The sequence below is a fragment of the Sceloporus undulatus genome, chromosome 6 (assembly GCF_019175285.1).
Source record: "Sceloporus undulatus isolate JIND9_A2432 ecotype Alabama chromosome 6, SceUnd_v1.1, whole genome shotgun sequence".
Taxonomy (NCBI): domain Eukaryota; kingdom Metazoa; phylum Chordata; class Lepidosauria; order Squamata; family Phrynosomatidae; genus Sceloporus; species Sceloporus undulatus.
The window spans coordinates 90156878-90181935 of record NC_056527.1 but is presented as its reverse complement, the minus strand read 5'-3'; the positions used below and the strand labels follow the sequence as shown (position 1 = coordinate 90181935).

The 25058-nt window shown below is 40.2% G+C and overlaps 2 protein-coding genes across 2 annotated transcripts in view; one reads left to right on the top strand and one right to left on the bottom strand.

Moving 5' to 3' along the window:
* The first annotated feature begins 310 nt into the window (after window positions 1-310).
* On the top strand, window positions 311-12431 carry PSMC5 (proteasome 26S subunit, ATPase 5). The gene is given in 13 exon segments (XM_042472286.1): window positions 311-451; window positions 3009-3080; window positions 4044-4113; window positions 5298-5395; window positions 6650-6706; window positions 6879-7109; window positions 8296-8422; window positions 9203-9303; window positions 9305-9394; window positions 9797-9895; window positions 10774-10884; window positions 11635-11721; window positions 12270-12431. Coding segments are annotated over 13 exon segments (1245 nt in total). The 5' UTR covers window positions 311-403; the 3' UTR covers window positions 12324-12431.
* A 2422-nt stretch (window positions 12432-14853) lies between these two features.
* The window catches only part of SMARCD2 (SWI/SNF related, matrix associated, actin dependent regulator of chromatin, subfamily d, member 2), a 39396-nt gene continuing 29191 nt past the window's right edge, over window positions 14854-25058 (bottom strand). Inside the window, exons 6-13 of the mRNA XM_042472285.1 lie at window positions 24663-24758; window positions 23328-23429; window positions 21965-22126; window positions 20207-20304; window positions 19919-20054; window positions 18409-18531; window positions 17090-17191; window positions 14854-15884 (exon numbers count right to left, since the gene is read on the bottom strand). Of these exons, the coding sequence (XP_042328219.1) occupies window positions 15831-15884; window positions 17090-17191; window positions 18409-18531; window positions 19919-20054; window positions 20207-20304; window positions 21965-22126; window positions 23328-23429; window positions 24663-24758 (873 nt within the window). The 3' untranslated portion in view covers window positions 14854-15830. The remainder of the gene's footprint in view (window positions 15885-17089; window positions 17192-18408; window positions 18532-19918; window positions 20055-20206; window positions 20305-21964; window positions 22127-23327; window positions 23430-24662; window positions 24759-25058) is intronic.

Below are 25058 nucleotides of genomic sequence, written 5' to 3'. Positions count from 1 at the left end.
ATTATTATTATTATTATTATTATTATTATTATTATTATTATTATTATTATTATTATTATTATTATTATTATTATTATTATTATTATTAAAAACTCAGTGAACCTCTGCACTAGCCTGCAAACCGGAACTATAGAAGCTTGCTCTCTTGAGCCACCCGACCCTTAAAGAGGAGAGCACACTAGGCTCCTGGGCCGAGTAAAGAAGTGGCGTTCGCCATCTTTGTTAAGGGCAAAATGAAAAAAGGAAGCAGGAAGAGCAGCTTCCTATAAGGTCTAGGCGTCATGCCCGAGTAAGAAGTAGAAGTCGCCATCTTGATTAAGGGCAAAACGGAAAAAAAGGAAGCAGGAAAAGAAGCTCTCGACAAGGGCCAGCCTTGGAATCGCGCGCTTGCGCATTTGTGAGGATGTTGATCCCGGCGAAAGAGAAAATGGCGGTGGAAGGGCCAGAGCAGGTAGGCTTAGTCATTCCTCTGCTTCAGTGGCTGGAGAAGGGTGTCAGCTCTTGGCTTTATTGTGGGGGCTAGAGAGAGAAATTGTTGGGGGGGGGGGGGTTTCGTCGAAAAAGAAGTTGGAGGGACACACACATTAGTAAAAGAGGCAGTGTGGTCTAGTGGTTTGAGTGCTCAACTCAGTGTGTATCCACATTGTAGAAACAAAGCAGTTTGTTGTTGTTGACTGCTTTCCTGTGGGTGGGACACCTCTAAGAGCCCCTGTCCTCCATTGCTTTGCTCAGGTCCTACAAATCCATACTCCTGCCCTCCTTCATGGACTCTATCCATTTGAACTGTGGCCTTCCTCTCTTCCTGCTATTCTCTACATTTCCTACAGTTATCTTCTCTTCTCTTATCTGTTATCATCTTATCTCTTATCTCTTCTCTTATCTTCAGTTACAGAATTCTGTAACTCCCGTCGCTCTCTTCTTATTTTATTGTATTTCATTTATTTATTGTATTTTATTTTTATTGTATTCTTTGTATTCCTGGATTCCTTGCGATTGGGCGAGCTATAAATAAGTCATTATTATTATTATATTTTTCTCTTTTTATTTATTATTCTTTTAATTTAAAAAACTTCATTATTATAACAACCCAATACAAATCTTTACATACACACTGTTTTAGTTATAATCTAAAAATATGTGTGAAATATGGAATTAAATTCTCGTTTTCGTGTTTTCTTCTTAATCTTCAACATCATTTCTGACATTGTCACCTCTCCCTCGCATACCAAACCATCCACTTTTAGCCTTTCCAAATACCCCTTCTAGCTTTTCTCTGCTAACAACATCCTTCTTACACTCCTCTAAACTTCAAGATCATAACCTCCCTTCTCGAATCCTATCTTAGGGCCTGAACAGACAAGCCAAAATAAAGTTGCTTCGGGTCACTTTGGAGGTATGCTGTTTAAATGATGCATGTGTCTTAAGGGTCCGAAAGCCACACCAAAGCCACGCTCCCGGCCAAAGGACTAGAGCACAGCTTTGGCGTGGCTTCTGGACTCTTAGGACACATGTGTCATTTAAACAGCATACCTCCAAAGTGACCCAAAGCAGCTTTATTTTGGCTTGTTTGTTTGATCCCTTATTTACCCTGATGCATACCTTCTCCTACATACTCAAACCTTCTGCACTTGCCCCGACTCCCTCATTTATTTCTTCTTTACTATTCCACCTTACTATACTGTACATTTCTTATCTATCTTCTTTACTCTTCATCTTCCATTTGTCTTTTTATTTATTAATTTTCAGTAAAAACACCAGTTTTTAAAATAAAGCAATGCAGTACAGTGGTACCCCGGGTTACGAATGTAATCCATTCCGCGGCGCCATTCGTAACCCGAAATCTTTCGCTAGCCGAAAAAGCCATAGGCGCTAGCGCTAAAAGCCGCGATTTCGTGTGAAAAGGTGCCGAAAAGCACCAAAAATTTTTTCGTAAGCCGAAAAAAAACCCGTAACCCGAAACAGTTTTTTCCTATGGGATTTTTTCGTATCCCGGAAATTTCGTAACGCGGTGATTTCGTATCCCAGGGTACCACTGTACTTAGGTTCACAATATATAATACAAAACAGTTTACATTTACAGTTCAGTGCAGTGGGCCCTTGGTATCTCACAATATACAAGACAAAACAATAATAGAAAAGCATTCATGTACTAAAATGCGTACCACAAACTCCAACAAACTCAAGATAGCAAACAATTATACAGGTCCACATACACAAGATAACAATGCCAATTACTGTCTATAATCAACTGTAAGTTAACTTCATGTATAAGTAGAGGTCAGATTTGGGGGCCAATATTATGGATTTTGCCATGACCCAAGGATAAGTTGAGGGTAAAACATGGAGGCTCCTCCAGTGTGTGTTTGTGTGCGGATGGCAAGAGAGACTCTAATTGAGGCTTTTGGCTTCATCGTTTCAGCTTTTGTTGAGTCCTTCACTCCTCAGACAGCAGATGGGAGAATAAACTGCTCTGCCGACTGCATGGGGAAATCTGAAAGAGCTTCTATCACATTAAAATGCTGACCTGTAAATAAGTTGACCTGGCAATAGCAAGCCCGATCTGACCAAACCTTGCCAAGAAAGTCCTGTGATAGGGCCCAATGTCAGAAATAATTTGCATACGCATAGGCACAAACATTTTTCTCTTCTCGGGTGTAATATAAATTCTCAAAATGATTTCTCAGTGAATAGTAAAAATCAGAGCATGCACGAGAATGTAAGATACTGAGTTGTCTTGCGTTTTCATGAAATTGAAGTTACTACTTATGTATTTGGAGGGGAGGGCATCAGGGATGGAAAGAGAAAGTCTGCCCATGTTGGAAGTCTGAAGGTTATGATGTACATGTTCTGAACAGAGGAGGTGTTGACTAGGGAGAGATGTTAAACTGTAATTGCAGGGAATAAGGATGATTCATGTTGTGAAAAGAGAGCTGTAATTTTAATTATGTGTCTTCTTTCTTGTGGTGGTCTTTTCTTACTTTTCTTCTCATCACATCTTTTTTGGGCAGATGGAGCTGGATGAGGGCAAGGGTGGGACCGGACTGCGCCAGTATTACCTGTCCAAGATTGAGGAACTACAGGTGAGATCTGTCGGGGATGTTTTGATTTGGATTTCCTGCATGGCAGGGGGTTGGACTGGATGGCTCTTGTGGTCTCTTCCAACTCTATGATTCTGTGAGATTTTTCTGGAAATGGGTGGGTGGGTTTCCAGAGGAATTGTCAAATTCTAATTGCTTCTCACAGTCAGGGAAATGTGTGGTTTAGTTGAAATTGGCTAATATGTAGGGCATTATTAGGCTGGGCTAGCCTAGCTCTCGCATTCTGACACCTTCCAGATATGTTAGTCTACATTCCCTGTTTTCCACAGCTAGCAAGGCCATTAGGCTGGAGAAGCTTTCAGTCATCCAGCTTCATATTCCCCTTGGATATTATTTATATTTCTATAGTGCTTCCATTATGTAAGCGCTGTTTTAAAAATTGGTAGACAACACAGTTCTGCTCTTGGGCTTATATTCTATAGAGGGAGACAAATATGTATTCCAAAATATAATGGGAGTAGTTTTGACATAAATTAATCATCTTCTGAGGTATGCATTTTCACAGGAAAGGATATATGCTTAAATCTGTTCCACTGTGCCCAAAAGGTATGTCTGCTCTTAACACACACAAAAAACAAACAAACCCAAGACTTATGAGAGGCGAGGGTAAGAGAGGCATGAGGTCATTTTGAACAAAGCCAGGACGAAACAGCGAGATGCCAGTATGTACATCAGTTTGGGTCATGCTGCTTCTCTTCTCATCAAGATAGAGATAGTACAGCTGCCTATCATCTTTGGATTCCCAGCCAGGGCAAGAATCCAACTGACAATTGGTGAAAAAAACTGAACATTCTTTAGTTGCTTATTCTCTAGTTGATATCTTCTGCTAGGCTAGTCTTGCTATCGTAAGCTTAGTGAATTGACACTGACTTCCCAGTAGCAGTTGGACTCAATTGCTGTGTTTTGGGGAATGAATTATTGTCTTTCTTTCTTTCCTCTTCTAAGTTGATAGTCAACGATAAGAGCCAGAACCTCAGACGGCTGCAGGCTCAACGAAATGAACTCAATGCCAAGGGTAAGTTGGGAACAACTCTGTTATCTACAACATTGCTTTTGTGACCAGGTCGTAGAGGGAAGGCTTGGGAGAAACTGGATGTGCACACGAATAGTGTACGAGTTGAGAAGGCATTGGCGCATAGATTTAGAAACACTTAATCCGGAAGGAAAGAATGAAAAATACTGAGGAAAGATGTTTCTCCTTTATTCTTGGGCATCTATCATATTTTTTCCAGATAAATAATGGAAAAGGAAAGTTTATTAAATACTATCTTTGCTTCTAGAAAACTGAATAGGAGTATATGTGACTTGCTTTTTAAAGCAGTTTTTAAAAATAATTGTGTGAGCAGCATCTTTTTCAGAACAGATTCTAAAATGTAAGACAATTAAAAATATTAAGTCACTGAAGCAGCTGTATATTGTTGGCTTGTAGAACTCAAATTATGTCGGTCTGTAGATGTTCGTTACTTTTTAAGAGAGTTGGAAGCTGTTTGAAGTAGTGGTCATTGCTTGTATTAGTCTCACGAAATTGCAATGGTTCTCCTGTTGTTTCTAGATAATGCTGTATGTGGAAATAGAAACTCAAATAGGACCCCAGATAATAAATACTTTCTTGTTTTATTTACTGTTGAGGGATTCTATTTTTAATTTCTATCTCCCCCCCCCCCCCCCCCCGGTGCCATTTTTGTAAATGATCTGAATCAAGGTCTGTTTGCTTCCTTATGCTGAAGTAGTTTGCCATTCCATCTTTTATACTGTTCCTCCACACTTGGTATAGTTGTAACAAATTATGAGATATTTATACTTTAGAGACAGAGAATCATGCAATTGTAAGTAAAGGTAAAGTTGGCCCCCTTTGACAATGTTGTCAAGTTGTGTCCAACTGTAGGAGGCGGTGCTCATTTCCATTACAAAGCAGAAGAGCCAGCATTGTCAAAGAAGACTCTATGATTATGCAGCCAACACTTTATGTCACACCTGTATGGAAAAGAAGTGTTTGGCACTTGTAAGAAAATTAGTTATGCATTTTTTCCAGTTTCTCTAAACCTTTTCTCTGTTAATGAACAGTACAAGATTTTCCCCATGGCTTCAGTACTTTTCTTGGAAGGAGAAGTCAGGGTTATGTCTTCATTGACAAAAACGGATCCCTTCACACACACACCCTAAGCTAATGATATTTTGTTTTCTCTCTTCCAACCACAGTTCGCCTGCTTCGTGAGGAGCTGCAGCTTCTGCAGGAACAGGGTTCCTATGTGGGTGAAGTGGTGAGAGCGATGGACAAAAAGAAGGTGCTAGTCAAGGTAGTTATCCCTTGAATACCTGTATCAGATGCTTGTTTCTCAGTTGAATTGGGAGGGAGAGACTTTGAGTGTACCTTGGAATTCTGGATTGAGAACAAGCTGTTGTTTTTAAGTGCCTTCAAGTTTACTTTGATGTCTTACGGTGACCCTATTCGAATTTTCTTGAAAATATTTATTAAGAAGAAGTCTGCCTTTTCCTTAGGCTGAAAGACTGATTTACCTAAGGACACCCTGTGGATTTCCTTGGCTGAATGGGGATTTGAACCTTTGTCTTCTACTCTCATAATCCAACATTCAAACCACTTCACTGTCTGGTCTTCTTGAATGCTTATAATAGTATCATTCAAATAGTACTGTTGAATGTTTACAGTATGAATATTATTCAAAGTGTCAGATTAGGTCTAGGGAAGACCTAGGTTCCAATTCACATTCAGCTGTGAATTTCACTGAGTGATTCAGGCTAGTGATCATTTTTCATTTTAAGTTGCCTTGCAGGATTGCTTGCAAAGATAAATCAAAAAGGCTGTGTGGATGATAGCAGGAGTGAGGGAATGCATATATGATAGTGGCCTGCTTTTAGGGTAAAATATTGTACATACTGTGTAGTTTTTGGCTAATTAGTACAGTATTCTATTGTTTACCCCATTGTCCATTGCTTTGAGGACCTTGATGACTGAGAGGTGGTAGATAAATGACGTAAATAAATACGTAATAAATAAATATTCCTGTATTGCAGATGGGTAAAAATAATGGAAGGATGGGAATCATGTTGCCCTCCAGATGTTGTTAGTCTGCAACTTCCACCAGCCTTGCCTAGTGCAGAGTACTGGGACTTGTGTTACAACAACCTCAGTAGAAATGTATGATTCCCCCTTGCAATATTGGGGTGCCCAAGGCCACCTACTGAGTTGATGTCAAAGTGAGATATAGATCCAGGGTCTTCCTTAGCTACATTGTTATTCTCTTAGCTACATTGTTTCTAAACAGAAGCTGCAAAACAACTGAATATCCTGGTAAAGACTGAACCCTGACATATAGCTGAAAAGTCAAGAAACTGATTAAACTACATTTTTACATCAACAATTATTTTTAATAACTTCATGTTACCTTGTAACTTAACTCAGGTTTAGGCTGAAGAAACTACAGAAATCCCTGGGGTGGGAGTGATTTCTAACTTCTTTGTATTGGCTTGTTCTCTGTTCGTGCTGCATGTGCTCTGTTTTCATGGTTTGAACCGGTTCTCCTCTATCCCAGGTTCACCCAGAAGGCAAGTTTGTGGTTGATGTGGATAAAAACATAGACATCAATGATGTGAGTATCTATTGAGTTATGCCTGACCTTTCAGACGTAGCATTTGTGAATTCCACTCTCCCTATGGGTTTTGTGGGTGTTTTGGAGGGGGGTTGGTCATGTGTCTTTGAAATATCCATTGGAAATCCTGGGATGCTGCAGTTGTTTCTTGTTTGTTCCTTTTACCATCTAGGTGACACCAAACTGCCGTGTTGCCTTGCGGAACGACAGCTACACACTTCACAAGATCCTTCCAAATAAGGTTGACCCCCTGGTCTCATTGATGATGGTGGAGAAAGTGCCAGACTCCACTTATGAGATGATTGGTGGCCTTGACAAGCAGATCAAGGAGATCAAGGAAGTCATTGAGCTCCCTGTCAAACATCCAGAGCTCTTTGAAGCTTTAGGCATTGCTCAACCGAAAGTAAGTACTTCAGAATGTGTGTAAGTACCATCTCATTGGGCCAGCCTAGTGACAGAGAACTGGATTAGATTTTACTTCTACCTGACTTTAAAAATTATGTGTACAAAGAGTGAAATATATATCCTAGGAAACAAGAACACTTTTTCCTTCAAATCTTAAGGAAGGGCTATGTCTGCATGTTAGTCTGCACTGTAGTGCATCCCTTATTGCAAGAAGCTCAGGCTGAGTTCCCAACCTTTCTTGCTTAAGTCTCTCAGGTACATGGCTAGGAAAGAGTTTGATTGAGATCATGGAAAACTACTGCCATTGAGGCTAGATAGACCAATGATTTGGCTTGGTATAAAGTAGCTTCCTGCGTGCTCCCTAGGCTCACATCAAAATGGAAGACTCTTCCATGGAAGATGACAGGCTCTTACACTATGATAACCTTTTAAAGAAAGGGGTAGCAGGTCATTTACTGTTTTTTCTGATGTTATAACCTGCCTTGATTCCTTGTGAAAAGGTGGGCTATAAATATTATTATTATTATTATTATTATTATTATTATTATTATTATTACGCCTGTCTTAAAGTCACATCTTCCTTATTTGGATTTCCTCCCCACCTATTGCAGATATGGCTGCATCTATGCCACTTGGGTAGTGAGTGGCATGCATGCTGTATGTTATCAAACAAATTTTCTTCGTCACATGTATATGAAGACTGAGTCCTGGTGTAAATTGGTTTGTTGTGTGTCTTCAAGTTATTTCTGACTTAGAGGAACTCTAAGTCAACCCTATTATTTTATATTATATTTTCTTGGTAAGATGTGTTCAGAGGAGGGGTTGCCAATGCCCTTTCCCTGAGACTTTTACCCATGGTCTCCTAGTGGGTTTCTGTGGCTGAGCAGGGATTTCAATCCTGGTCTGCAGAATCCTAGTCTTATCACTCAAATCACTATACCATGCTGGCTCATATAGGTATAAATTGCTACTGAGGCTAATACTTCATAGGCCATGGCTCCATCCTTGCACAGAAATACACATATTCACTGTTGATCTCCCACTCTCTGAAGGCTGTGACACCTCTTACAATGGCACAGTGATGGAAAATGGACAACTGCTTGGGACATGAGTTGGCAGGGTGGCCTGCTGCCACATGTTTCTGCTCCTCTCTATTAAGTCTGTTCCTCCAATTCTTTTTGCAGGGTGTTCTGCTGTATGGACCTCCTGGGACAGGGAAAACTTTGCTCGCCCGAGCAGTGGCTCATCACACTGACTGCACCTTCATCCGTGTCTCTGGCTCTGAGCTTGTACAGAAGTTCATTGGGGAAGGTGAGTGAGGGGGCCTAAGGAAGCTGGGAAGCTATAATGCACAACTTTGATGAATATCTGGGAAACACTGGTCACTGTTTGTGAAATACAAAATAGGTATAGTGGAGTGTGACCAGATCAGGGCTTGTTCAGCCATGTCTGACTTCTGTAGCCCAATGCCATACTTCTGGAAGGGGATGTCACTTCAATGAGCACTGTAGTGTTACTGAATTTGTTTTCTGCATGTGTGTACCATGAACATCCATTTGGCTGCCGTGGGAACAGAATGCAGGACTAGACAGTCCTTTGGTGTGAACCAGCAGGGATGTTATAGTCTTTCAGGAGTATCTCTTGGAGTAGAGTTTGGGTCAGGAAGGAGGGATCAAAACAGAATAACCTGACTATAATTTTATGAAGGGCTATGCATTTGGAGTGGGGGGTGATTCAAAGTTGATTCCTGCAATTGTTGTCGGAACTACCATAAATATACAACGGCAAAGTGAGAGTGGAATCTTGTAACCAAAGAGCCAAATTCATTATCAGAGAACTTCTCAAGGGGTCAACTTCCACTGGTAGGCAGGGCAAAAAGGTTGAACCGAACATACTACCATATTTTAAAGCTCTTGCCTCCAGTAACCTAAACCTCAGGAGGGGCTTTTTATCCTTTTACAATGAGAAAAATGTATACCAAAGATGAGAAACCACTGCAAAATGGTATCATGAAAAGTCAGAGGGCTAAATTGGAATTGAGGTTCCCCAGCTCTACTGGGCTCAGTCGTCTCGTTTGTTCTGTGGTGGCAGGAGCAAGGATGGTGCGTGAACTCTTTGTCATGGCCCGGGAGCATGCTCCGTCCATCATCTTCATGGATGAGATCGATTCCATTGGCTCCTCCCGCCTGGAGGGGGGGCTCTGGTGGGGACAGTGAGGTGCAGCGCACGATGTTGGAACTCCTTAACCAGCTGGATGGTTTTGAGGCTACTAAGAACATCAAGGTATGCTGAGATAGGAGCTTCTTAGCTTTTTCCATCATTGTGTCAGTTATGCAAAATAATGTATATGCTATTTATAAACACCACATCATTTTGCCTTTCTTGGCATGGTAATAATTATTTTAAAGGTACTTTTGACCATGGATCATGCCATGCCATTTCACCAACTGATCACATGTACCTCAAGAAAAGTAGGGGATAGGTTTTGGGTTGGCAGTGAGGAGCAAGGAGGTGTGTGTAAGATTAGAACTGGAGAGGAAAAGGTGGGCAACAGACAGCTTAGGGAAGACACTTTTCCATTGTTGGCTGAGGTTAGAGATAAATACAGAGCGGGTGTAGGCACTGACTGGCCAAAACAGACTGTTGGCTACTGATAAAAACTGTGTGTCTGTGTATCTTGTTCAGGTAATCATGGCAACCAATCGCATAGACATCTTGGATTCTGCCCTCCTTCGTCCTGGCCGCATTGACAGAAAAATTGAATTTCCTCCCCCAAATGAAGAGGTAAGGGAGAGTTGGTGGGACTGGCTGCATTACTTCCTATCGTAAGCCTTCCTCAACTGTTGGTATAGAATTTGAGATGGTCTTGCCCTATTGTATTGTGTGCTTACTTCATTGTAGCTTTCTTGGATATCTTCAAAAAGAGTCTGGGCACCTACCTGCTGAGGATGCTCCGGCTGGAGTTCCTGCATTGAATGGGGGTTAAACTCAATGGCCTATGAGGCCCCTTCCAATTCTGTGATTCATTAACTCTTTTTAAAAAAATAAAATTTGATCATTTAAAAAAAAAACCTCAGAAATTAACATGACAAATGATTTACATATGAAGTAAAAGGGAACAATGTTACCTCAAAGATACTATCTTTCTGTTCTTTTGCTCATCTTACTTGCCATGTTAGTCTTTCGGATAGTGCTAAATTCCAAACCTTTTTATATCATAGGTCTAAGCTGGGTACTATAAGGTTCTTCCAGTTGTTGGCAATAGCCTGTCTGGCTGCTAATAACAGAAAGGAAAGCAAATCTTTATATATTATTTTATTTACTTATTCACACCTCTAAATAAATTTAGTAGTGCAAGTCGTGGATTGAGGATAATGTGGCATTCCATCATCAGATTAATGTCTGCCTCTGTATCCTGCCAGAATCCTTGTATCACTGGACAGTTCCATCATGTATGAAGATAGGTCTCTACCAAACCAGTTTTTCCAACATAATGGAGAGTTATTATTAAATATATATGCCAATTTTACTGGAGTACTATACCATCAATATAGCATTTTAAGCATACATTCTGTATTGTGAATTGATATTGATTTCATTGGGCATAATGACTAAAATTTTTGGCATTCTCTATCATCTAAAATAATTCATTAACTCCACAGGCCCGGTTGGACATCTTGAAGATTCACTCTCGCAAGATGAACCTAACAAGGGGAATCAATTTGCGGAAGATTGCAGAGCTGATGCCAGGGGCCTCGGGTGCTGAAGTTAAGGTAAAACAGTAAGCTGGGACTGGAGATGAAATGCCAGAGAACAAACTTTCCAACTAATGTTGGCTTCGCATTGGTAGAATTTTGTGGGGGATGTTTTCTAAAGTTTTTATTCAACTTTAATTTAATAGAAGGGATCTAAAAACATAGAGGTAGTGAAATGGTTCTTCAATCTATGTGTATCTGCTGTTGTACTTACACATTTAAACATTAGTTTGGCACTCATTTTACTAGAGTAGGGTTAGGCAAAGTCTCAGGGCTATTTCTCCAGCTCGAGTTGCATCAGCCCTTTTACATAAAAGTAGCATTGACAGGACTTTCTGGCAAAAACAAAATGCAAGTGGGGCTTTATGCCATGTCTTAAGAGCAGATCCATGTTCTTACAAGGTGTGATTATCCTGTATCTTTTACAGTATATTGTTTGCTGAGAGAACTGCTCCAGGGAGCCTTTTTTTTTTCAGGAGCTGCAAAAAATTATCTAGGCTGCATGATTCTCATTCCTGCACTGAACTGTTTTTTAACATCTTTTGTGTCACAAAGAGATTAATGTGAACGTCAGAAGGAAAGCATAGCACTGCCAGATTCTTTCAGAGATGTAATTTCCAAGATTTATTGCTTGCATTAATAGTGGCACATTGTATTTAACTATCTGTAGAAATTATGAAACTCTGTGTTAGAAGAAATTTTGTTATCCTTGGATTGGACAGAAGTTGGTTTGCCTGATTTTTTACATTCTTTTGGGATTTCTTTCAGGGTGTGTGTACAGAAGCTGGCATGTATGCACTGAGGGAGAGGAGGGTCCACGTAACTCAAGAAGACTTCGAAATGGCTGTAGCAAAGGTACTGTTAGTTGTGAATGTGAGGGAGTGGGAAAGAATACTCCATGATTGCTCCATCAGAGGTGGCTGGAAGGGAACTATTGGGAAAGCTTGCATGATTTATTCTGTGGCAGAGTAAATACTTTCCTCCATCCATCTGCATCTAGGTACATTAGTAGGAGGCTAACATACAAATCCATGAGGAATTAAAAGTATTGAAAACTTCATCTTGTCTTAGTATGCCAAGATAGCAATACACATGGAATCTGGATGGTTATCCAGCTCTGGTTACATTGCATGTCATCTTAAAGCAGTTAACTGGAAAATAGCTATTCTAGACCACAATTTCCAGAATCTTCCATCATAACATCGGGGGATTCTAGGAGTTGTATTTACAAAGGAAGTTACAACAAAATACATTTCCCAAGTTCTGTCTTAAAGCTACCATCTACATATATAGTGGCAAGAAAGTTAGAATAAAATTATTCATAAAATAGTTAACTTTATTTTTCTCTGTTGCTTAGATTCCATGTTGTTCACCTTAATACTAATGCCCTTTCTCCTTGGCAGGTGATGCAAAAGGATAGTGAGAAGAATATGTCTATCAAGAAGCTCTGGAAATAAAAAGTGACTGCTGCCTAACGCAGCTATTTCCTGTGTCACTGGTCATCCATCTCTGCTGTAATATTTACACCCTTTCCTTTTTCCTTTAATAAAATTGAGTGTTAACAATCCTGACTGGTGGTTACTGTATGGGGAAAAATGTCCTGCAGTGTAACCTTGTGTGTTTTAATCCCCATCAATTCTCAGAATTGATTCTCATTTTTAGAGTCTGTTTTAGAGAATTGGGGGTGGAGATGAACTGCTGAAAGATGATGTAGAGTAGACTGGTAGAGAGGTTGAATTTTTCACTTATATCAAAGCATTTTTAAGGGAAGCCACTGTCCGCAAGACTGAATTAACTACTATTTCATATAATTTTGAGCAGAATTTATACACATCAGTACCAGCTAACTGGTAAGAAAAAGTGTGAATGAGTTCCTTGGGGGCAGAAGCTACCATCTGTCTGCTTATTTTGGTTTCCTTTCATGCAATATCAATTGTGCATCTGTGAATAGATTTGGACAGTGGAGACAAGACAGCTTGGGAAAATGAGCAACAAAAGTCTTGCTTTGTACAATCATAAATCATAAAATCATAATCACAGTTGTCAACTTGTATGAATGAGCCATTAGAGAAAGAAACCAGTTAAAACTAGGAGTTTTTAGAAAATGTTGCAAAATACATAGCAAAATGTTTATCAAGGTGCAGTGCAGTTCAGACTCCTTCCATCTACTAGGAATAAGACTTGTATACACTTAAGAAGCAGCCCTTACCTGGTGCTTAAAGGGCAAGAATTGTGCATCCCTCCAGATGTTGAACTGCAGGTCCCAGAATTCCTGAGCACTGACTTTGCTAGCTTAGACTGATACAAAGTGCAGTTCAGTAGCCTTGCACAATTCCCACTTCTGGACTAAAGCCTGTCATATCTCCTAGCTTTGAACTGCAGAAGGAAAGTAAGCATTTTTACTATAGTTCAAAATTGGCCCCCACCCTTGAACGATGCTCAGTAATTAGTTTTATATTATGCAGTATTTGAAAGGCCAGAGTAGTACCTTTTTTGGGGAGAAGAATAAATTAAAGCACTAGGGAAAATTTATTTTGTAGCTGTCAGTTTTGACAGACAGCTGACCTTCATTTCCCTAGTTCTTCTATCTTTGCAAATGAAGGTCCAGCAACCAGAGGGCTGCCTTCTGTTTTTAAAAGTATCAAATGTTTTAAAAAGACTGAGAATTATTATTGTGTGCTGAGTAGACAAAATGAGTAAGTATTTTATCTAGAAAAAGATAAGACATTTCCATTCCAGGGGGCAGAGGGAATGATATACCAGTTTTTAGGCAACAAACAATCCAGTAGATTTTAAACTATTTAGATAACATCTATTTCCTGCTTGCTTATAAACACTGGATTCTAGGATACAAGCTAAGACAAGGATGGAGGACTGAATGGGTTGTCAGATGTTGCTTTTTATAATCATTTCTATGATCCTTTGCCATTGACTGGAGCTTATTGAGGTTTTGTTCCCCTTAAAACAGGTGGACAACTATACAGGAGATCAGATGTTAATTTTCTAGGCTCCTGTACCCCAACATACTTTACAATACTGCCTCTTGACTGATCAGACCAAGTGGAGAGTCATTTTGGCCATGATACTGCTAGAAAAGGAGGTATTTAAGGTGCAGATGGTGCTGTTTTGGGAGTAAGGATCATGGGGGGAAGCTACTGACATAATTTGGGAGCAAAAATCTGAAAATTGTGGCTGCAAAGATTAAAAATGGGGGGAGGTGGACTAGCAGGAGGCTTTGGCAGCTGCACTTCCCCCACCCCTGTCAAGATGTGCATGTTTCTAAGACATCAAAGCACATGCACTGGATTCTATTATTGTCCCACATACATGTGGAACATATTATCCTGGCAGTTTCATACATGTGTACAGAGTATCCACTACTCTGCTAAAAGGAACAAGCTGCTTTAAAGATTATTGTTGTACTGAGAAATGCCTGACCAGTTTCTGCATGATGATTTGAAACCCACTCATCCCTTCCTAGCAAGTGACAAAACATTGCAGGGCACATCTGGTAAAACTATTCTGACGGTCAGTTGAAGGATTATGCCCAAAGCAAAGATTTCCTCTTGGAATCGGTCAAAACTTGTTTCTCCCTTTGGACTTCCCAAGGGACAATAAACTGTACTATTGGGTCTATAGTGTAAAATGCTTATAACAGTTACTGGTATCTGCTCTCTAAAGGACAGAGAGAGATGGCAGGAAGTGTAGCACCCCAAAATACTGCAGGGGACTAATATGTGCATAGCTTGAAAGTTACCAGCCTCTGCTATCTATACTGCAAAGTAGGAATGTCTGGTCCTCCAGATGTTAGACTGCAACTTCTATTATCTGTAATTGTTGGTTAACTTGACTAGGGCTAATGGGAGTTGCAGTTCAACAGTACATTGGAAGGCCACACATCTCCATCCCTCCTTGTGTAAAACATTCATTGCTCATCAAGAGCATTCTCCTTTCCTGAGGCTGGAGACAGATCAGATGACAAGAAGCTACTGCTTAAGTATATTTTTATTAGAAAACATTCAACATAGAAACAGAAAACACAACATCTTTGCTCATAAATCAGTGAACATTCCATCAGCTCCTACTTGGCCACATACATCTCAAGAGAAGGGCCACAAAGCAGGAAGAAAATCTTCTACATTTTAAGTGCTGAGAGGTCAGGGCCTTGGGGAGTGAAGGCACTTGAGAGGGGCCTGAGATGGCTGAGGCAAATGTTACCTGATTCCCCTTGACTGGTAGCCTCAGTAATGATTCCTGAAGCAATAAATGGACTCTCCACAGCACAACTGGTCCCCACTCTCCAGCTTCTCAATCTCATAAACACTGGAGAGCCAAGTAAGAAATAAAAAAACTGATTGTCATTAACAGCGAAAGCCCGAGCAAACCCCCATTCCTTTGAGACCACACCACACCAGTTGCATAGGGTGGAAAGGGGCCAACTCAGTACATATTAAACAACCTTCCTCAATACAAAAATATTTTTAAAAAATGGTCCCCACAAATAAAGAGATAGTGCAACAGACTATATGCCAGCAGGACTGGCAATTTGGAATGGACAAAGCTTTGGTTAAACAGTGAGCAGCAACAGCAGCAGCAGCAGCAGCAACCTTCTTGCGTTGCAAGAGAGACTGCTGAGGCTCAGCTAAGAGGTAGAAGGCAACTCAAAACAAAACAAAAAAATCCCAGTGTCCCAGAGGCAAAGCGCACAGGAAGAGTTGGGGTCTTGTCAGGGAAGGAGCTCATTTCCCGCTTTAAAAGGAGGCTTTAACTCTTGTTTAGTCTCAGGAGAATACCTGAAAATGTGCCCCTCCCCTTTTCCCCCTTAACAGTAAGAGCAGCAGAGGCAGGCAGCATAACTTCCCCCAGCCCTGTTAGGGATAGAGGATTTTCGACAAGCATAGTCTGCCTGTCAGTCCACTCCAAAAGTACCACAAGGTGCAGAAGAGATGAAAAAGATGTCAACACTAAGTAAGGCGAACTCCAAGGACTTGTTCCAGTTCTTGTCTGCGCTGCTGAACCTGGAAGACACAAGGGGAATGGAAATGTGAGTGAAGGAGAGGAAAAGCACCTAGATACTTGTTTGTCCCTCTCTGGCAGAAGCAGAACAGCACCTCCTTTGCACTCCAAAGACACGAAACTGCCAGTCTCATTTTTTTTTTAAATTAACTTCCCAATCTCTCTCATGTTGTTCCATTCCCATCTACTCCATTTCAGAAAAGTAAAGGGACACTAAAATGAAGGAAGAGGATGGGAATGAAACACCAGAGATAAGTTGGAAAGTTACTTTTGAAAAGCAATTCATTGGAATTATACACACTGTTTATGATGTAAATCACTGCTGTTACTAATTATGGTTTTTTAACAAAACTATCTTGTCATGTTCCTCGTTGCTTTTCCATTTGTCCATTAAAATAAAACATTGTGGTTGGAAACAATTTGAAGGCACAAAAGAACAACAAAGTTTTATAAAAAAAAATAAATGAATGAAAAAGCAATGGGGAGCATGACAAGATAGTTTTGTTAAACAATGTAACAGAAGGCAACCGTAAGGTGGGGTTTTCACACAGTATTCTTGGCAAGATTTGTTTACCTTCCTCTGAGACTGAGAGTGTGTGACTTGCCCAAAGTCACCCAATGAGTTTCCATGGCTGAATGGAGATCTGAACTCTTGACTCCAAAGTCATAGTCCAGTCTGACTCTCATTATTTTATATCTCTGTCTTATAAAGCCTATCAAAATGTCTTTTAAAAAATAACTTAAAAGGTAACTTTAAGACTTATTTATTTAATTTATATTCCAAGTTTCTCCTGCCACTGGACCCAGATGTAACTAGAAAAAGGTACTTATTAGACCAAAAATGTAACTTCATTCCCACTAGCTGGAAGGTGAATTTGTAGTATTCTCATTAACAAAGGTGGTGATGACAAACTCATTATAGATAACTGCACTGCTTGTTAGTCTCTACTTCCAAGCTCTGGAAGCAACTGTGGATTCTATTACAGGTGCTGGGAGCATTAAGTACAAAGTGAATTCAGGGAAAGGGGAGAAATCACGAAGGAAGAAAGGAAGGAAGAATGCAAGAATCAGACAAGTCTCTAAGAGCTTTCAGTCTAGGATGCCACACTAAAAACAGACAGCCCTAACTCAGGGTAAAAAAATGCTGCAAGACCCCAAATTCCATAGAACACTTTATAAAGTTTGTGCGAAACTAGCTGCTTCAAACCTTGGCAAAAATGTGTCTGCCAACAGCTTCTTGCATCCATGGCTGCTGATAGAACTCAGAACGCCTTTCCTCTTCTGGGTTGCCAACCACATCTGTGATGATCTAAGGAAAAAATGAGAATGTGGAAAAGACAATTTAGGATGTGAAAGCTTGGGTACTGACAAATATTTAGGGTTTCAAACTGAAAAGACTTTGTGAGCGGGGGAGTCTGTCAGAAAATAAATAATTGTTGCAGTAGACCAGTATCAGTATAACCCAATCAAATGTGCAACAGCAGCTAGTCTGATGCTCCCAGCAAGCTCTTAAATATGGCACAGTAACCTCAGCATATGGAGCCATTTCTACCCCACCCTTATTCTTCATACCCAAATGGGATAAATTAGCATTGTTCAGCTTAGCTCTGTTCTACATCCAAGAGTCAAAAGGATTCAAGAATTTTTTGAACAGCGAGGAGGAATAATAAGTTGGCAAAAGATGAAGAAGGAATATATTATTTATTAATTACATAAAGCCCATATTGTGATAATAAATTTATTAGTCCAACTAAAAAGACTCAAAATTCTCTGTGTAAGCTTTTGAAACCACAGATCTGTTCAGCAAACAAAGATGGTTAAGGAAAAAAAAAACAGTTGCACACTCTTGTACCTGGGAGAATATCGGCAACCAAGATCAGCTGAAATGCTGAATGTCTCAGGGGTGGTGAATCCACCCTTGATTTTACTCCACTTCTCCCATAGATGGTCCAGATTGAATGGAAGCTCTGCCAATCCTGCACTACAGGTTCAACACCAGCAGAGTGCTCAATCAGTTCAGCCCAGCTGAAGGAAGAGTGGCAATAAAATCAAGAGGGGAACCACACCCGTGACAGCAGATCCACCAGTCACGCCAATTGCAGCGCCGGTACAGGACTGGTGCATGTGAAGATAAAATGTTTAATTGATGTGTGTACACATATAACATAGGAAAACATGCAGACTCCTGTCCAAATCTTCACTTAATCTGAGTTTTCAAAGTGCAGATACAGACAGTAAGCAAGGAACACAAACATGTAACAAGAGACTTAACTGTCAGCCACAAGAGGAACTTGACACCCCAGCCCAATCTTGTAAGAGTTGCCACACAGGGCCAACAACAAACACCAAGTTATCTAGAAGGAACTCCAGCAACATCATACATACACTTATGAGATACCTTCACACTCATAGAAGAGTGATTCCATAAACTCAATGGGGTTTACTTCTTAGGAGATATGCTTAGGACTGTACTAGCTGAGTTACACACTCTTGTATGGTTTCTTCAAAGTCATGTACAGTATTTACCTTTAAATCTCTCTGCTGAGATCTGATCCATTCTTGTATGAAGTCCTGGGGGTTGTTGCTGAAACTCAGCATGAAATCTCGCTGTGTCTTCAGCTGGTTGATGGACTCAATAGTTTCATGGATCTAAAGAGAAAAGTTATGAGAGACAGAATGATTCCCATCATTGAATAAGCTTGGAACTGTGATCCCACAACCAAGGGAAAGAATACTGATCTATGGCCCTCCAGGTCTAGGCCAGCTGTTACCCACAGCAGACTGGCAAAGGCCACCAATAAAAAGATGTTCTGAAATGTAGGGGCATTGCTTTTTGCAGTTCCTGCTATTTTAAACATTACTTTTTTTATTAGACAGAAGATTATGGGAAAGAAAAGTGTAGAGCACAAGTATGACACTGAGGGTAATGGATACCATGGAATAATTGCTGTAAAGCATCCCTCCCTATACTCTCAACATATTTTAGACAACATCTCCCATCATCTTCAGCCAATGTGGCCACTGGCACCAGCTTCAGAGAGGCTGGTGTAAAATAATAGCTTCATTTTGTTCTGACAGTTTAGGGTGATGTAGAGGGAGGACAACTGGAAAGAAATGCAAAGTCTATTTTTGAACATCCATTTCACAACTGCCCTCCTTTGTTCCTGAATAATTTCCAGGCCTTGAGGCACAGGATCTCCCTAACATTCTAAGTTTATATACCTCGTCCTTGGGAGAAAACAAGTTCTACAACAAAACAGCCTTGAGATTTCCGGATGACTGCCATTTCTGCAGTGTGCTGATTCTTCAGAAAGTCAAGTTAGCATGCTTACTGATCACAGAGACATCACTGAAGGGAAAGAGGAAGGAGAAGAGCAAAACAGGCAGAAGTGTATGAAATATGGCCTGAATTATCTGAGGCGTGAGATGTTCTGTTACTGCCACTGTTTGTATTTTGTCAAAGCCTTCTGTTATGCATTCTGATGACTACCATGCAAGTTCCTAGCTTTCCTACATGGATTTTAACACTGTGGATACCAGGCTTCATGCAGTATGCCGTCCAATCCTTCTTCATTCCCCTGCAAACCTAATCCTGCCAACCTGCTATGAAAACCAATTCTGCTTTTCCAAACGCTAACAAAAATAAAACAAAAATAGAAACCAAACAAAACAGAAATTCATACTATGCACAATAGGAAAGTGAGATCTGCAGCATAAGTGACATACATTAGGTGATTTCCCATACATTTTGTTTATTTGCACTTTTTAAATTACAGCTACAAATTTGGACTTCCTTAAGACCAAAATTCCAGGATAGTAAACTGGATGGATGGACAGAAGTCTCAAGACTAATGCATGTAAAGGGATGTGGAGGCATGTAAGGTAACCTAGGGATGTAACATTCCCTATGCTCTAACACCTCCTATTGCCCCTAGGGAAGAGTGCCCAGTTAGTATCATTCAAAGTACATTCATATAAGCTATGAAAAGAAGCATGCGTAAGTCTCTTTTCTGCTGCATAGTTGGCTGAACCCTACCTTGACATCCAAGGAGGCGATTTCTTGCTGGTTGGTGGTGGATGCCAAAAAGTTGCTCATTTGGGCTTTCAAGGGATCATCCACTTCCACATCAATATCATAGCAGGCAGTTTTTTTCTGGTCATGAGGATCCACACTGAAGAGGTAAGAACAGGAAGCTGGGATGGAGGGCTAAGAATACATGCCTCCCTGAGAGCTATATCTTCACTCTGAGGTGTAAGGATTAATTAAACATGAGGGTAAGGGTTAAAGTGTGATCCCTCACAACTTGTGCAATGCCAGCCCTACCTGATCACATGGTTGATCACAATGGGATCTGGATGTTGCAGGAGCCCTGCTAGCTTCATGGGGATCTCAGAGAATCGCATGCGGATGCAGTTAAAGATCTAAAATGCAGAAAGAGAAAACCACGGGAAAGAGTGTAAATGACAGATTTCAAAAGAAACTTTTGTCAGAGTCTGCTTGCTAGTATAAGCATACTACACTTTCAGCTGACAGAAAACAATTGGTGGGAACAAGGGCTTCTCTGTAGCTACTCCCATGCTCTGGAACTCCTTTCCCAGGGAGATTACACTGGCACTGTCTTTCCACACTCAAATTAAGGCCTTTGAGAATTGATTTTTTGGGGGTGGGGGAATCATCTGGCACATTGTGCTGAATTTTTACTTGATCTTTTTATTGGTTAATGGTTTGTTTTAAGTGATTTTCATTTTTTATAGTTAATCACTTTTTATATGCTGTGAATTTTCAACTGTTTTAATTGCTGGAAGATGTCTTGAGTCACAAACTAGGAAAGGTGGGGATATAAATATTGCTGCTGCTGCTGCTACTACTACTACTACTACTACTACTATTCATGAGGCAAAAAAAAGGAAAAGGAGAGAAGATAGCAAGCCTATGTAAAGCATGGATGGGAATCTTTCACCCTCTACCTCTTCTTACATCTCCCATCAGCTACACACAGCATAACTAACAGTAAGGAACTGTAGGCCGAAACATGTGGCTTACTAAAAGGTTTCCACCCCTACTATATAGCCTCCAGAGAAAATTAATTAAATCACAATTTTAAGCAACTTGTCTTTACTTCCATGACACAGGTTTTCAACTGAAGGATGAAAGAGGGAAAAGGATATGAAACACAGGGTTCAATTAACAAGAAGCAGGGAAGAGGACCTACAGGAAAAAGAATTGTGTGAATTTAAAAACCTTAGTCCTCAAACTACAGAAAACTTGGCTTAGACCTGAATTCCACAAGATCTGATGCATGCATTAGCATGCCTCTTCTTGAAAACCAAAGGATTAGAAACATGGGTGGGGTTTCCCACATACACTATAGCGCTCTCTCTGTCTGTCTCTCTCTCTCTCTCTCTCTCTCTCTCTGTGTGTGTGTATGTGTGTGTGTAATATTTTAAATATTTGTAATTATTTATTTTTTATGTTGATTTTATTTTAAGCCACCCTGAAATCTTCAAATAAAGAGTGGGATAAAAATAGTTTAATAAAGAAATAAATAGCAATAACAATAGCAGTAGCAAGTACATTTCTATACCACTTATCAGAGCACTTAAGCACTCCCTAAGCAGTTTACAAAGTGTAAGCTAACTGCCCCCAACAATCTGGGTACTCATTTTAGCGACCTTGGAAGGGTGGAAGCCTGAGTCGAGCTTGAGCCCTTTCGCTGGTACTGAACTCACAACCTTATGGTTTTGAGTGAGTGGCTGCAGTACAGGCATTTAACCACTGTGCCACCAGAGCTCCTTCAATAATAAATATTTTATCCTCATGTGGAAAGGACTTTACAAAATATATGAGGCATCATGTCTTCCAATAAGGTCTAAATTCTGTAGACAGGCCATACACAAATCTGACCAATTAGTAGTAAGGCTCAGAAGATAAAATTCTAAAGAAGATAAAAACAGACACAGCGAGCAAACTGTCCTGCACCAACTAGTGGAAAAAATACAGAGACAATAAATAGTAACTTCAGTACTAGCGTGTGGGGGGAAAGGAGGAGAACTGAGAGAAGGGAAAGAAACCAGGACTTACCTGCCGAAAGTAGCGATTGCAGTTGATGAATTCTTTCTCATGGCTGTCCTGCAACTTGTTGTGTTTGATGTAGAGCCACAAAGCTTGCATGATGCTGGCCCGGGTCTGAGTGTGAACACCCAGGAGGCGAGCCAGACGGGGGTCCAGTTTGTACTGTGGAGGCTGCAAAAGCAATACAGCCTGTGAACATAATTGTGAGGAAAGGGTGTCCCCTATCTCAACCCACACCAAGTGCTGTAACCTATTTCCAGCTCTGAAAACGGACTGAGCAATGGGGTCTACTTTAGCAAGACAGACTGACTGACTATCCGAGACATGGAAAGTGACTTTTAAAAGAAATAAAACACTCCCATTACTCATTAAAGAGTGTCAAGGGTAGGAGGACAAAGAACACTAATTCACTGTTGTCTACTCAGTGCAGTGGTTAAATGTCAGTACTGCAGCCACTCATAAACCACAAGGCTGTGAGTTCAATCCCAGCAAGGGGCTCAAGGTCGACTCAGCCTGGCATCCTTCTGAGGTTGCTAAAACGACTACTCAGCTGGATGGGGTCAATTAGCTTACAGTTGTAAACTGCTTAGAAACTGCTCAGTGTGGTATGAAGTGGTATATAAATGAAGCTGTTATTGCTATTTTTCTTAACTTGGTCATTACTCTTCATACACAAAAATTTAGGATTTAGGATTAGTAAGAGAACGATAGGGGGGAAATTAAAAACATCTCTAATACTGCCCTAATAAATAAAGATGCGTTTCCAGTCATTACATGACTTTTGACACTAACTCAATACTAAGAAAAGGAAAAAGCCAATAAATTATCTTTCAAGCTTTGGAATTTCCCAGAGCCAAATAGACATCTCAGACTCAAGTCAGCTAACACCCACCAACATCATCACTGCAAACATAACAGAACAAAATAGGTTTTCATGAAAACCCTTTTACTTTGTTTGCTAAAAATACATGAGTTCGCTGAACTTTTTCAAGAGGACCAGTCCCTGAATCTATTCCCAGCTCATTCTTTACAAACCTAATGGTAGAAAGTTGTTTTCTTATCATAAAACTGAGTTGACAAAGATCCAAGTTCTGTAAACTATACTGGTACAGTATAGCAAAGAGGATGAATTACTGTGAATGTAAGACAAACAATCAGATATCTATCTCTCATTACACTGCCACTCTTTAGCTGGAGAAAAGTCACTAAGTTTGTGGTATGAAAATATAGAAAAAAAGTATCTCGCCAAATCCTTTGCTCCTCCCCCTTCCTAAAACTGGACTGTCAAAGGAAGTTATGTGATCAGAGCTTGATAATTCAGGATATTACAACGTGCCTGCTCTCTCCAAAAACTAAGGCAGGTTTTTCTTACCTGATGGTCCAGCATGAGAAGCAAGGTGCATTTCACATTGACATCACCTGGACGCTTAACTTGGAAGCCATCTGTTTCTTGGGTTGTAGGCATCCGGTGCCACTTAGGGGAAAAAGTCACACAAAACAGGTGTCTTTAGGACAAGAATTATTCATTTAACTATGCATCATCTTATGTTTCAATGGTCTGTTTTCAGATTATTATTTTATTGTTGCTCTTACAATGGGCAGGGCTAAAAAAAGTACTAATTTTTCATTTAATTAAGATGTTACTTCACCAGTTACATATTCATAGAACAGTTATGGGTAAAAGCCCATCTACCTGTCGCCTTATATCTAACATTTTATGGACATCATTTTAAAAGCACTGGAGAAGCCAATTCATTGCTGCTCAATTAACCTATAAAGGTTTTGAATGAAATTGCTCCAACTACCTAATATGTTAAGAGATTTTAGCAAAGGTACAAATATGCAGTGAAGGAGTTTTAGTTGTACCTGGGCAAAAGTAATATTATGCATCACACACACACACACACACTTCAAGACACTTTTTAAAATGTTCAAATGTTCCATTATATGTCTACACTTTGTGAAATGGCAGAAGCTATTATTAAATTAAAGGGTTATCTAATGATACTGCCATACAATGCCTACTAACCATAATCTGACTCTAGTCTACAGGTAATGGCTAAATGTTGGTTTGGACATGGAGATCCAACAATTTATGTCCCATGCGAACTCCAAAGCTACTCAGGTTTGCGGCAAAGATACTTGAGACAAGAACTATGCAGGAATAGTATATAATGAAAAATAACTCAGAAATAAGTCTAGCTGACCCATGAAGCCAATCCATCAAATTCAGGCACATCTCCCGTCTTCTTCTGTAAGCTGTTCTTTAACAATCATAATTCCTGCTCCTGACAAATTGCTAGCAGGTAGCTCCAGCTCCTGTGAATAATTCCTTCTGCTAAAAAAATTGTTCTCAGTCCCAATCCTATAGTTCACCACAACTACCACTCAGCCCCCAGAGAAATAAAGGGCTCAAACAGACAGGCCAAAATAAAGCTGCTTTGGGTCACTTTGGAGGTATGCTGTTTAAATGCTGCACGTGTCCTAAGAGCCCTGAAGCTGCGCCAAAGCCACGCTCCAGTCCTATGGACTAGAGTGCAGCTTTGGTGCAGCTTCTGGCCTCTTAAAAGGTTTGTGTCATTTAAACAGCAAACCTCTGATAAAGATGTCACGAAGGCAGCTGCCTTTTAGAGTGCTGAAATGAAATGTTAAGCTGCTCTGAGTTGTCTCTTATTCAGCAAGCACAACCATGCGCCAAGGCACCTACCTCTACAAGGTGGTTGTCTGGACCATACAATTCTTTGTCCAGCTCGATGACCAAGCTCTTGAAAAAGGACGAGAATTTCCTCTTCTGCTTGCTTGGCTGAGACAGAAAGATAAAGGAGGCACTGAGCTCTGCTTTCCTCACAAGTTCACAGAAACTTGGACAAATACATCCATAAATAAGGGGAAAGTAAGTGGTGCCATGTCTAGAAATTAGGAACATAATTGCCTTGAACAAAGTTTGAAATGATACCATCATCACTGATATTTACACAGTATGTTATTTCAGCACAGTACTTCAGTTAAGGAGAGAAGGTAGTCATCCCTTCTATTTGTCTCATAGGAAAAGTTTTGGAAGAACTAAAGGGTTTAGTAGGTCATGTGTTCCAGCATAGAAGGT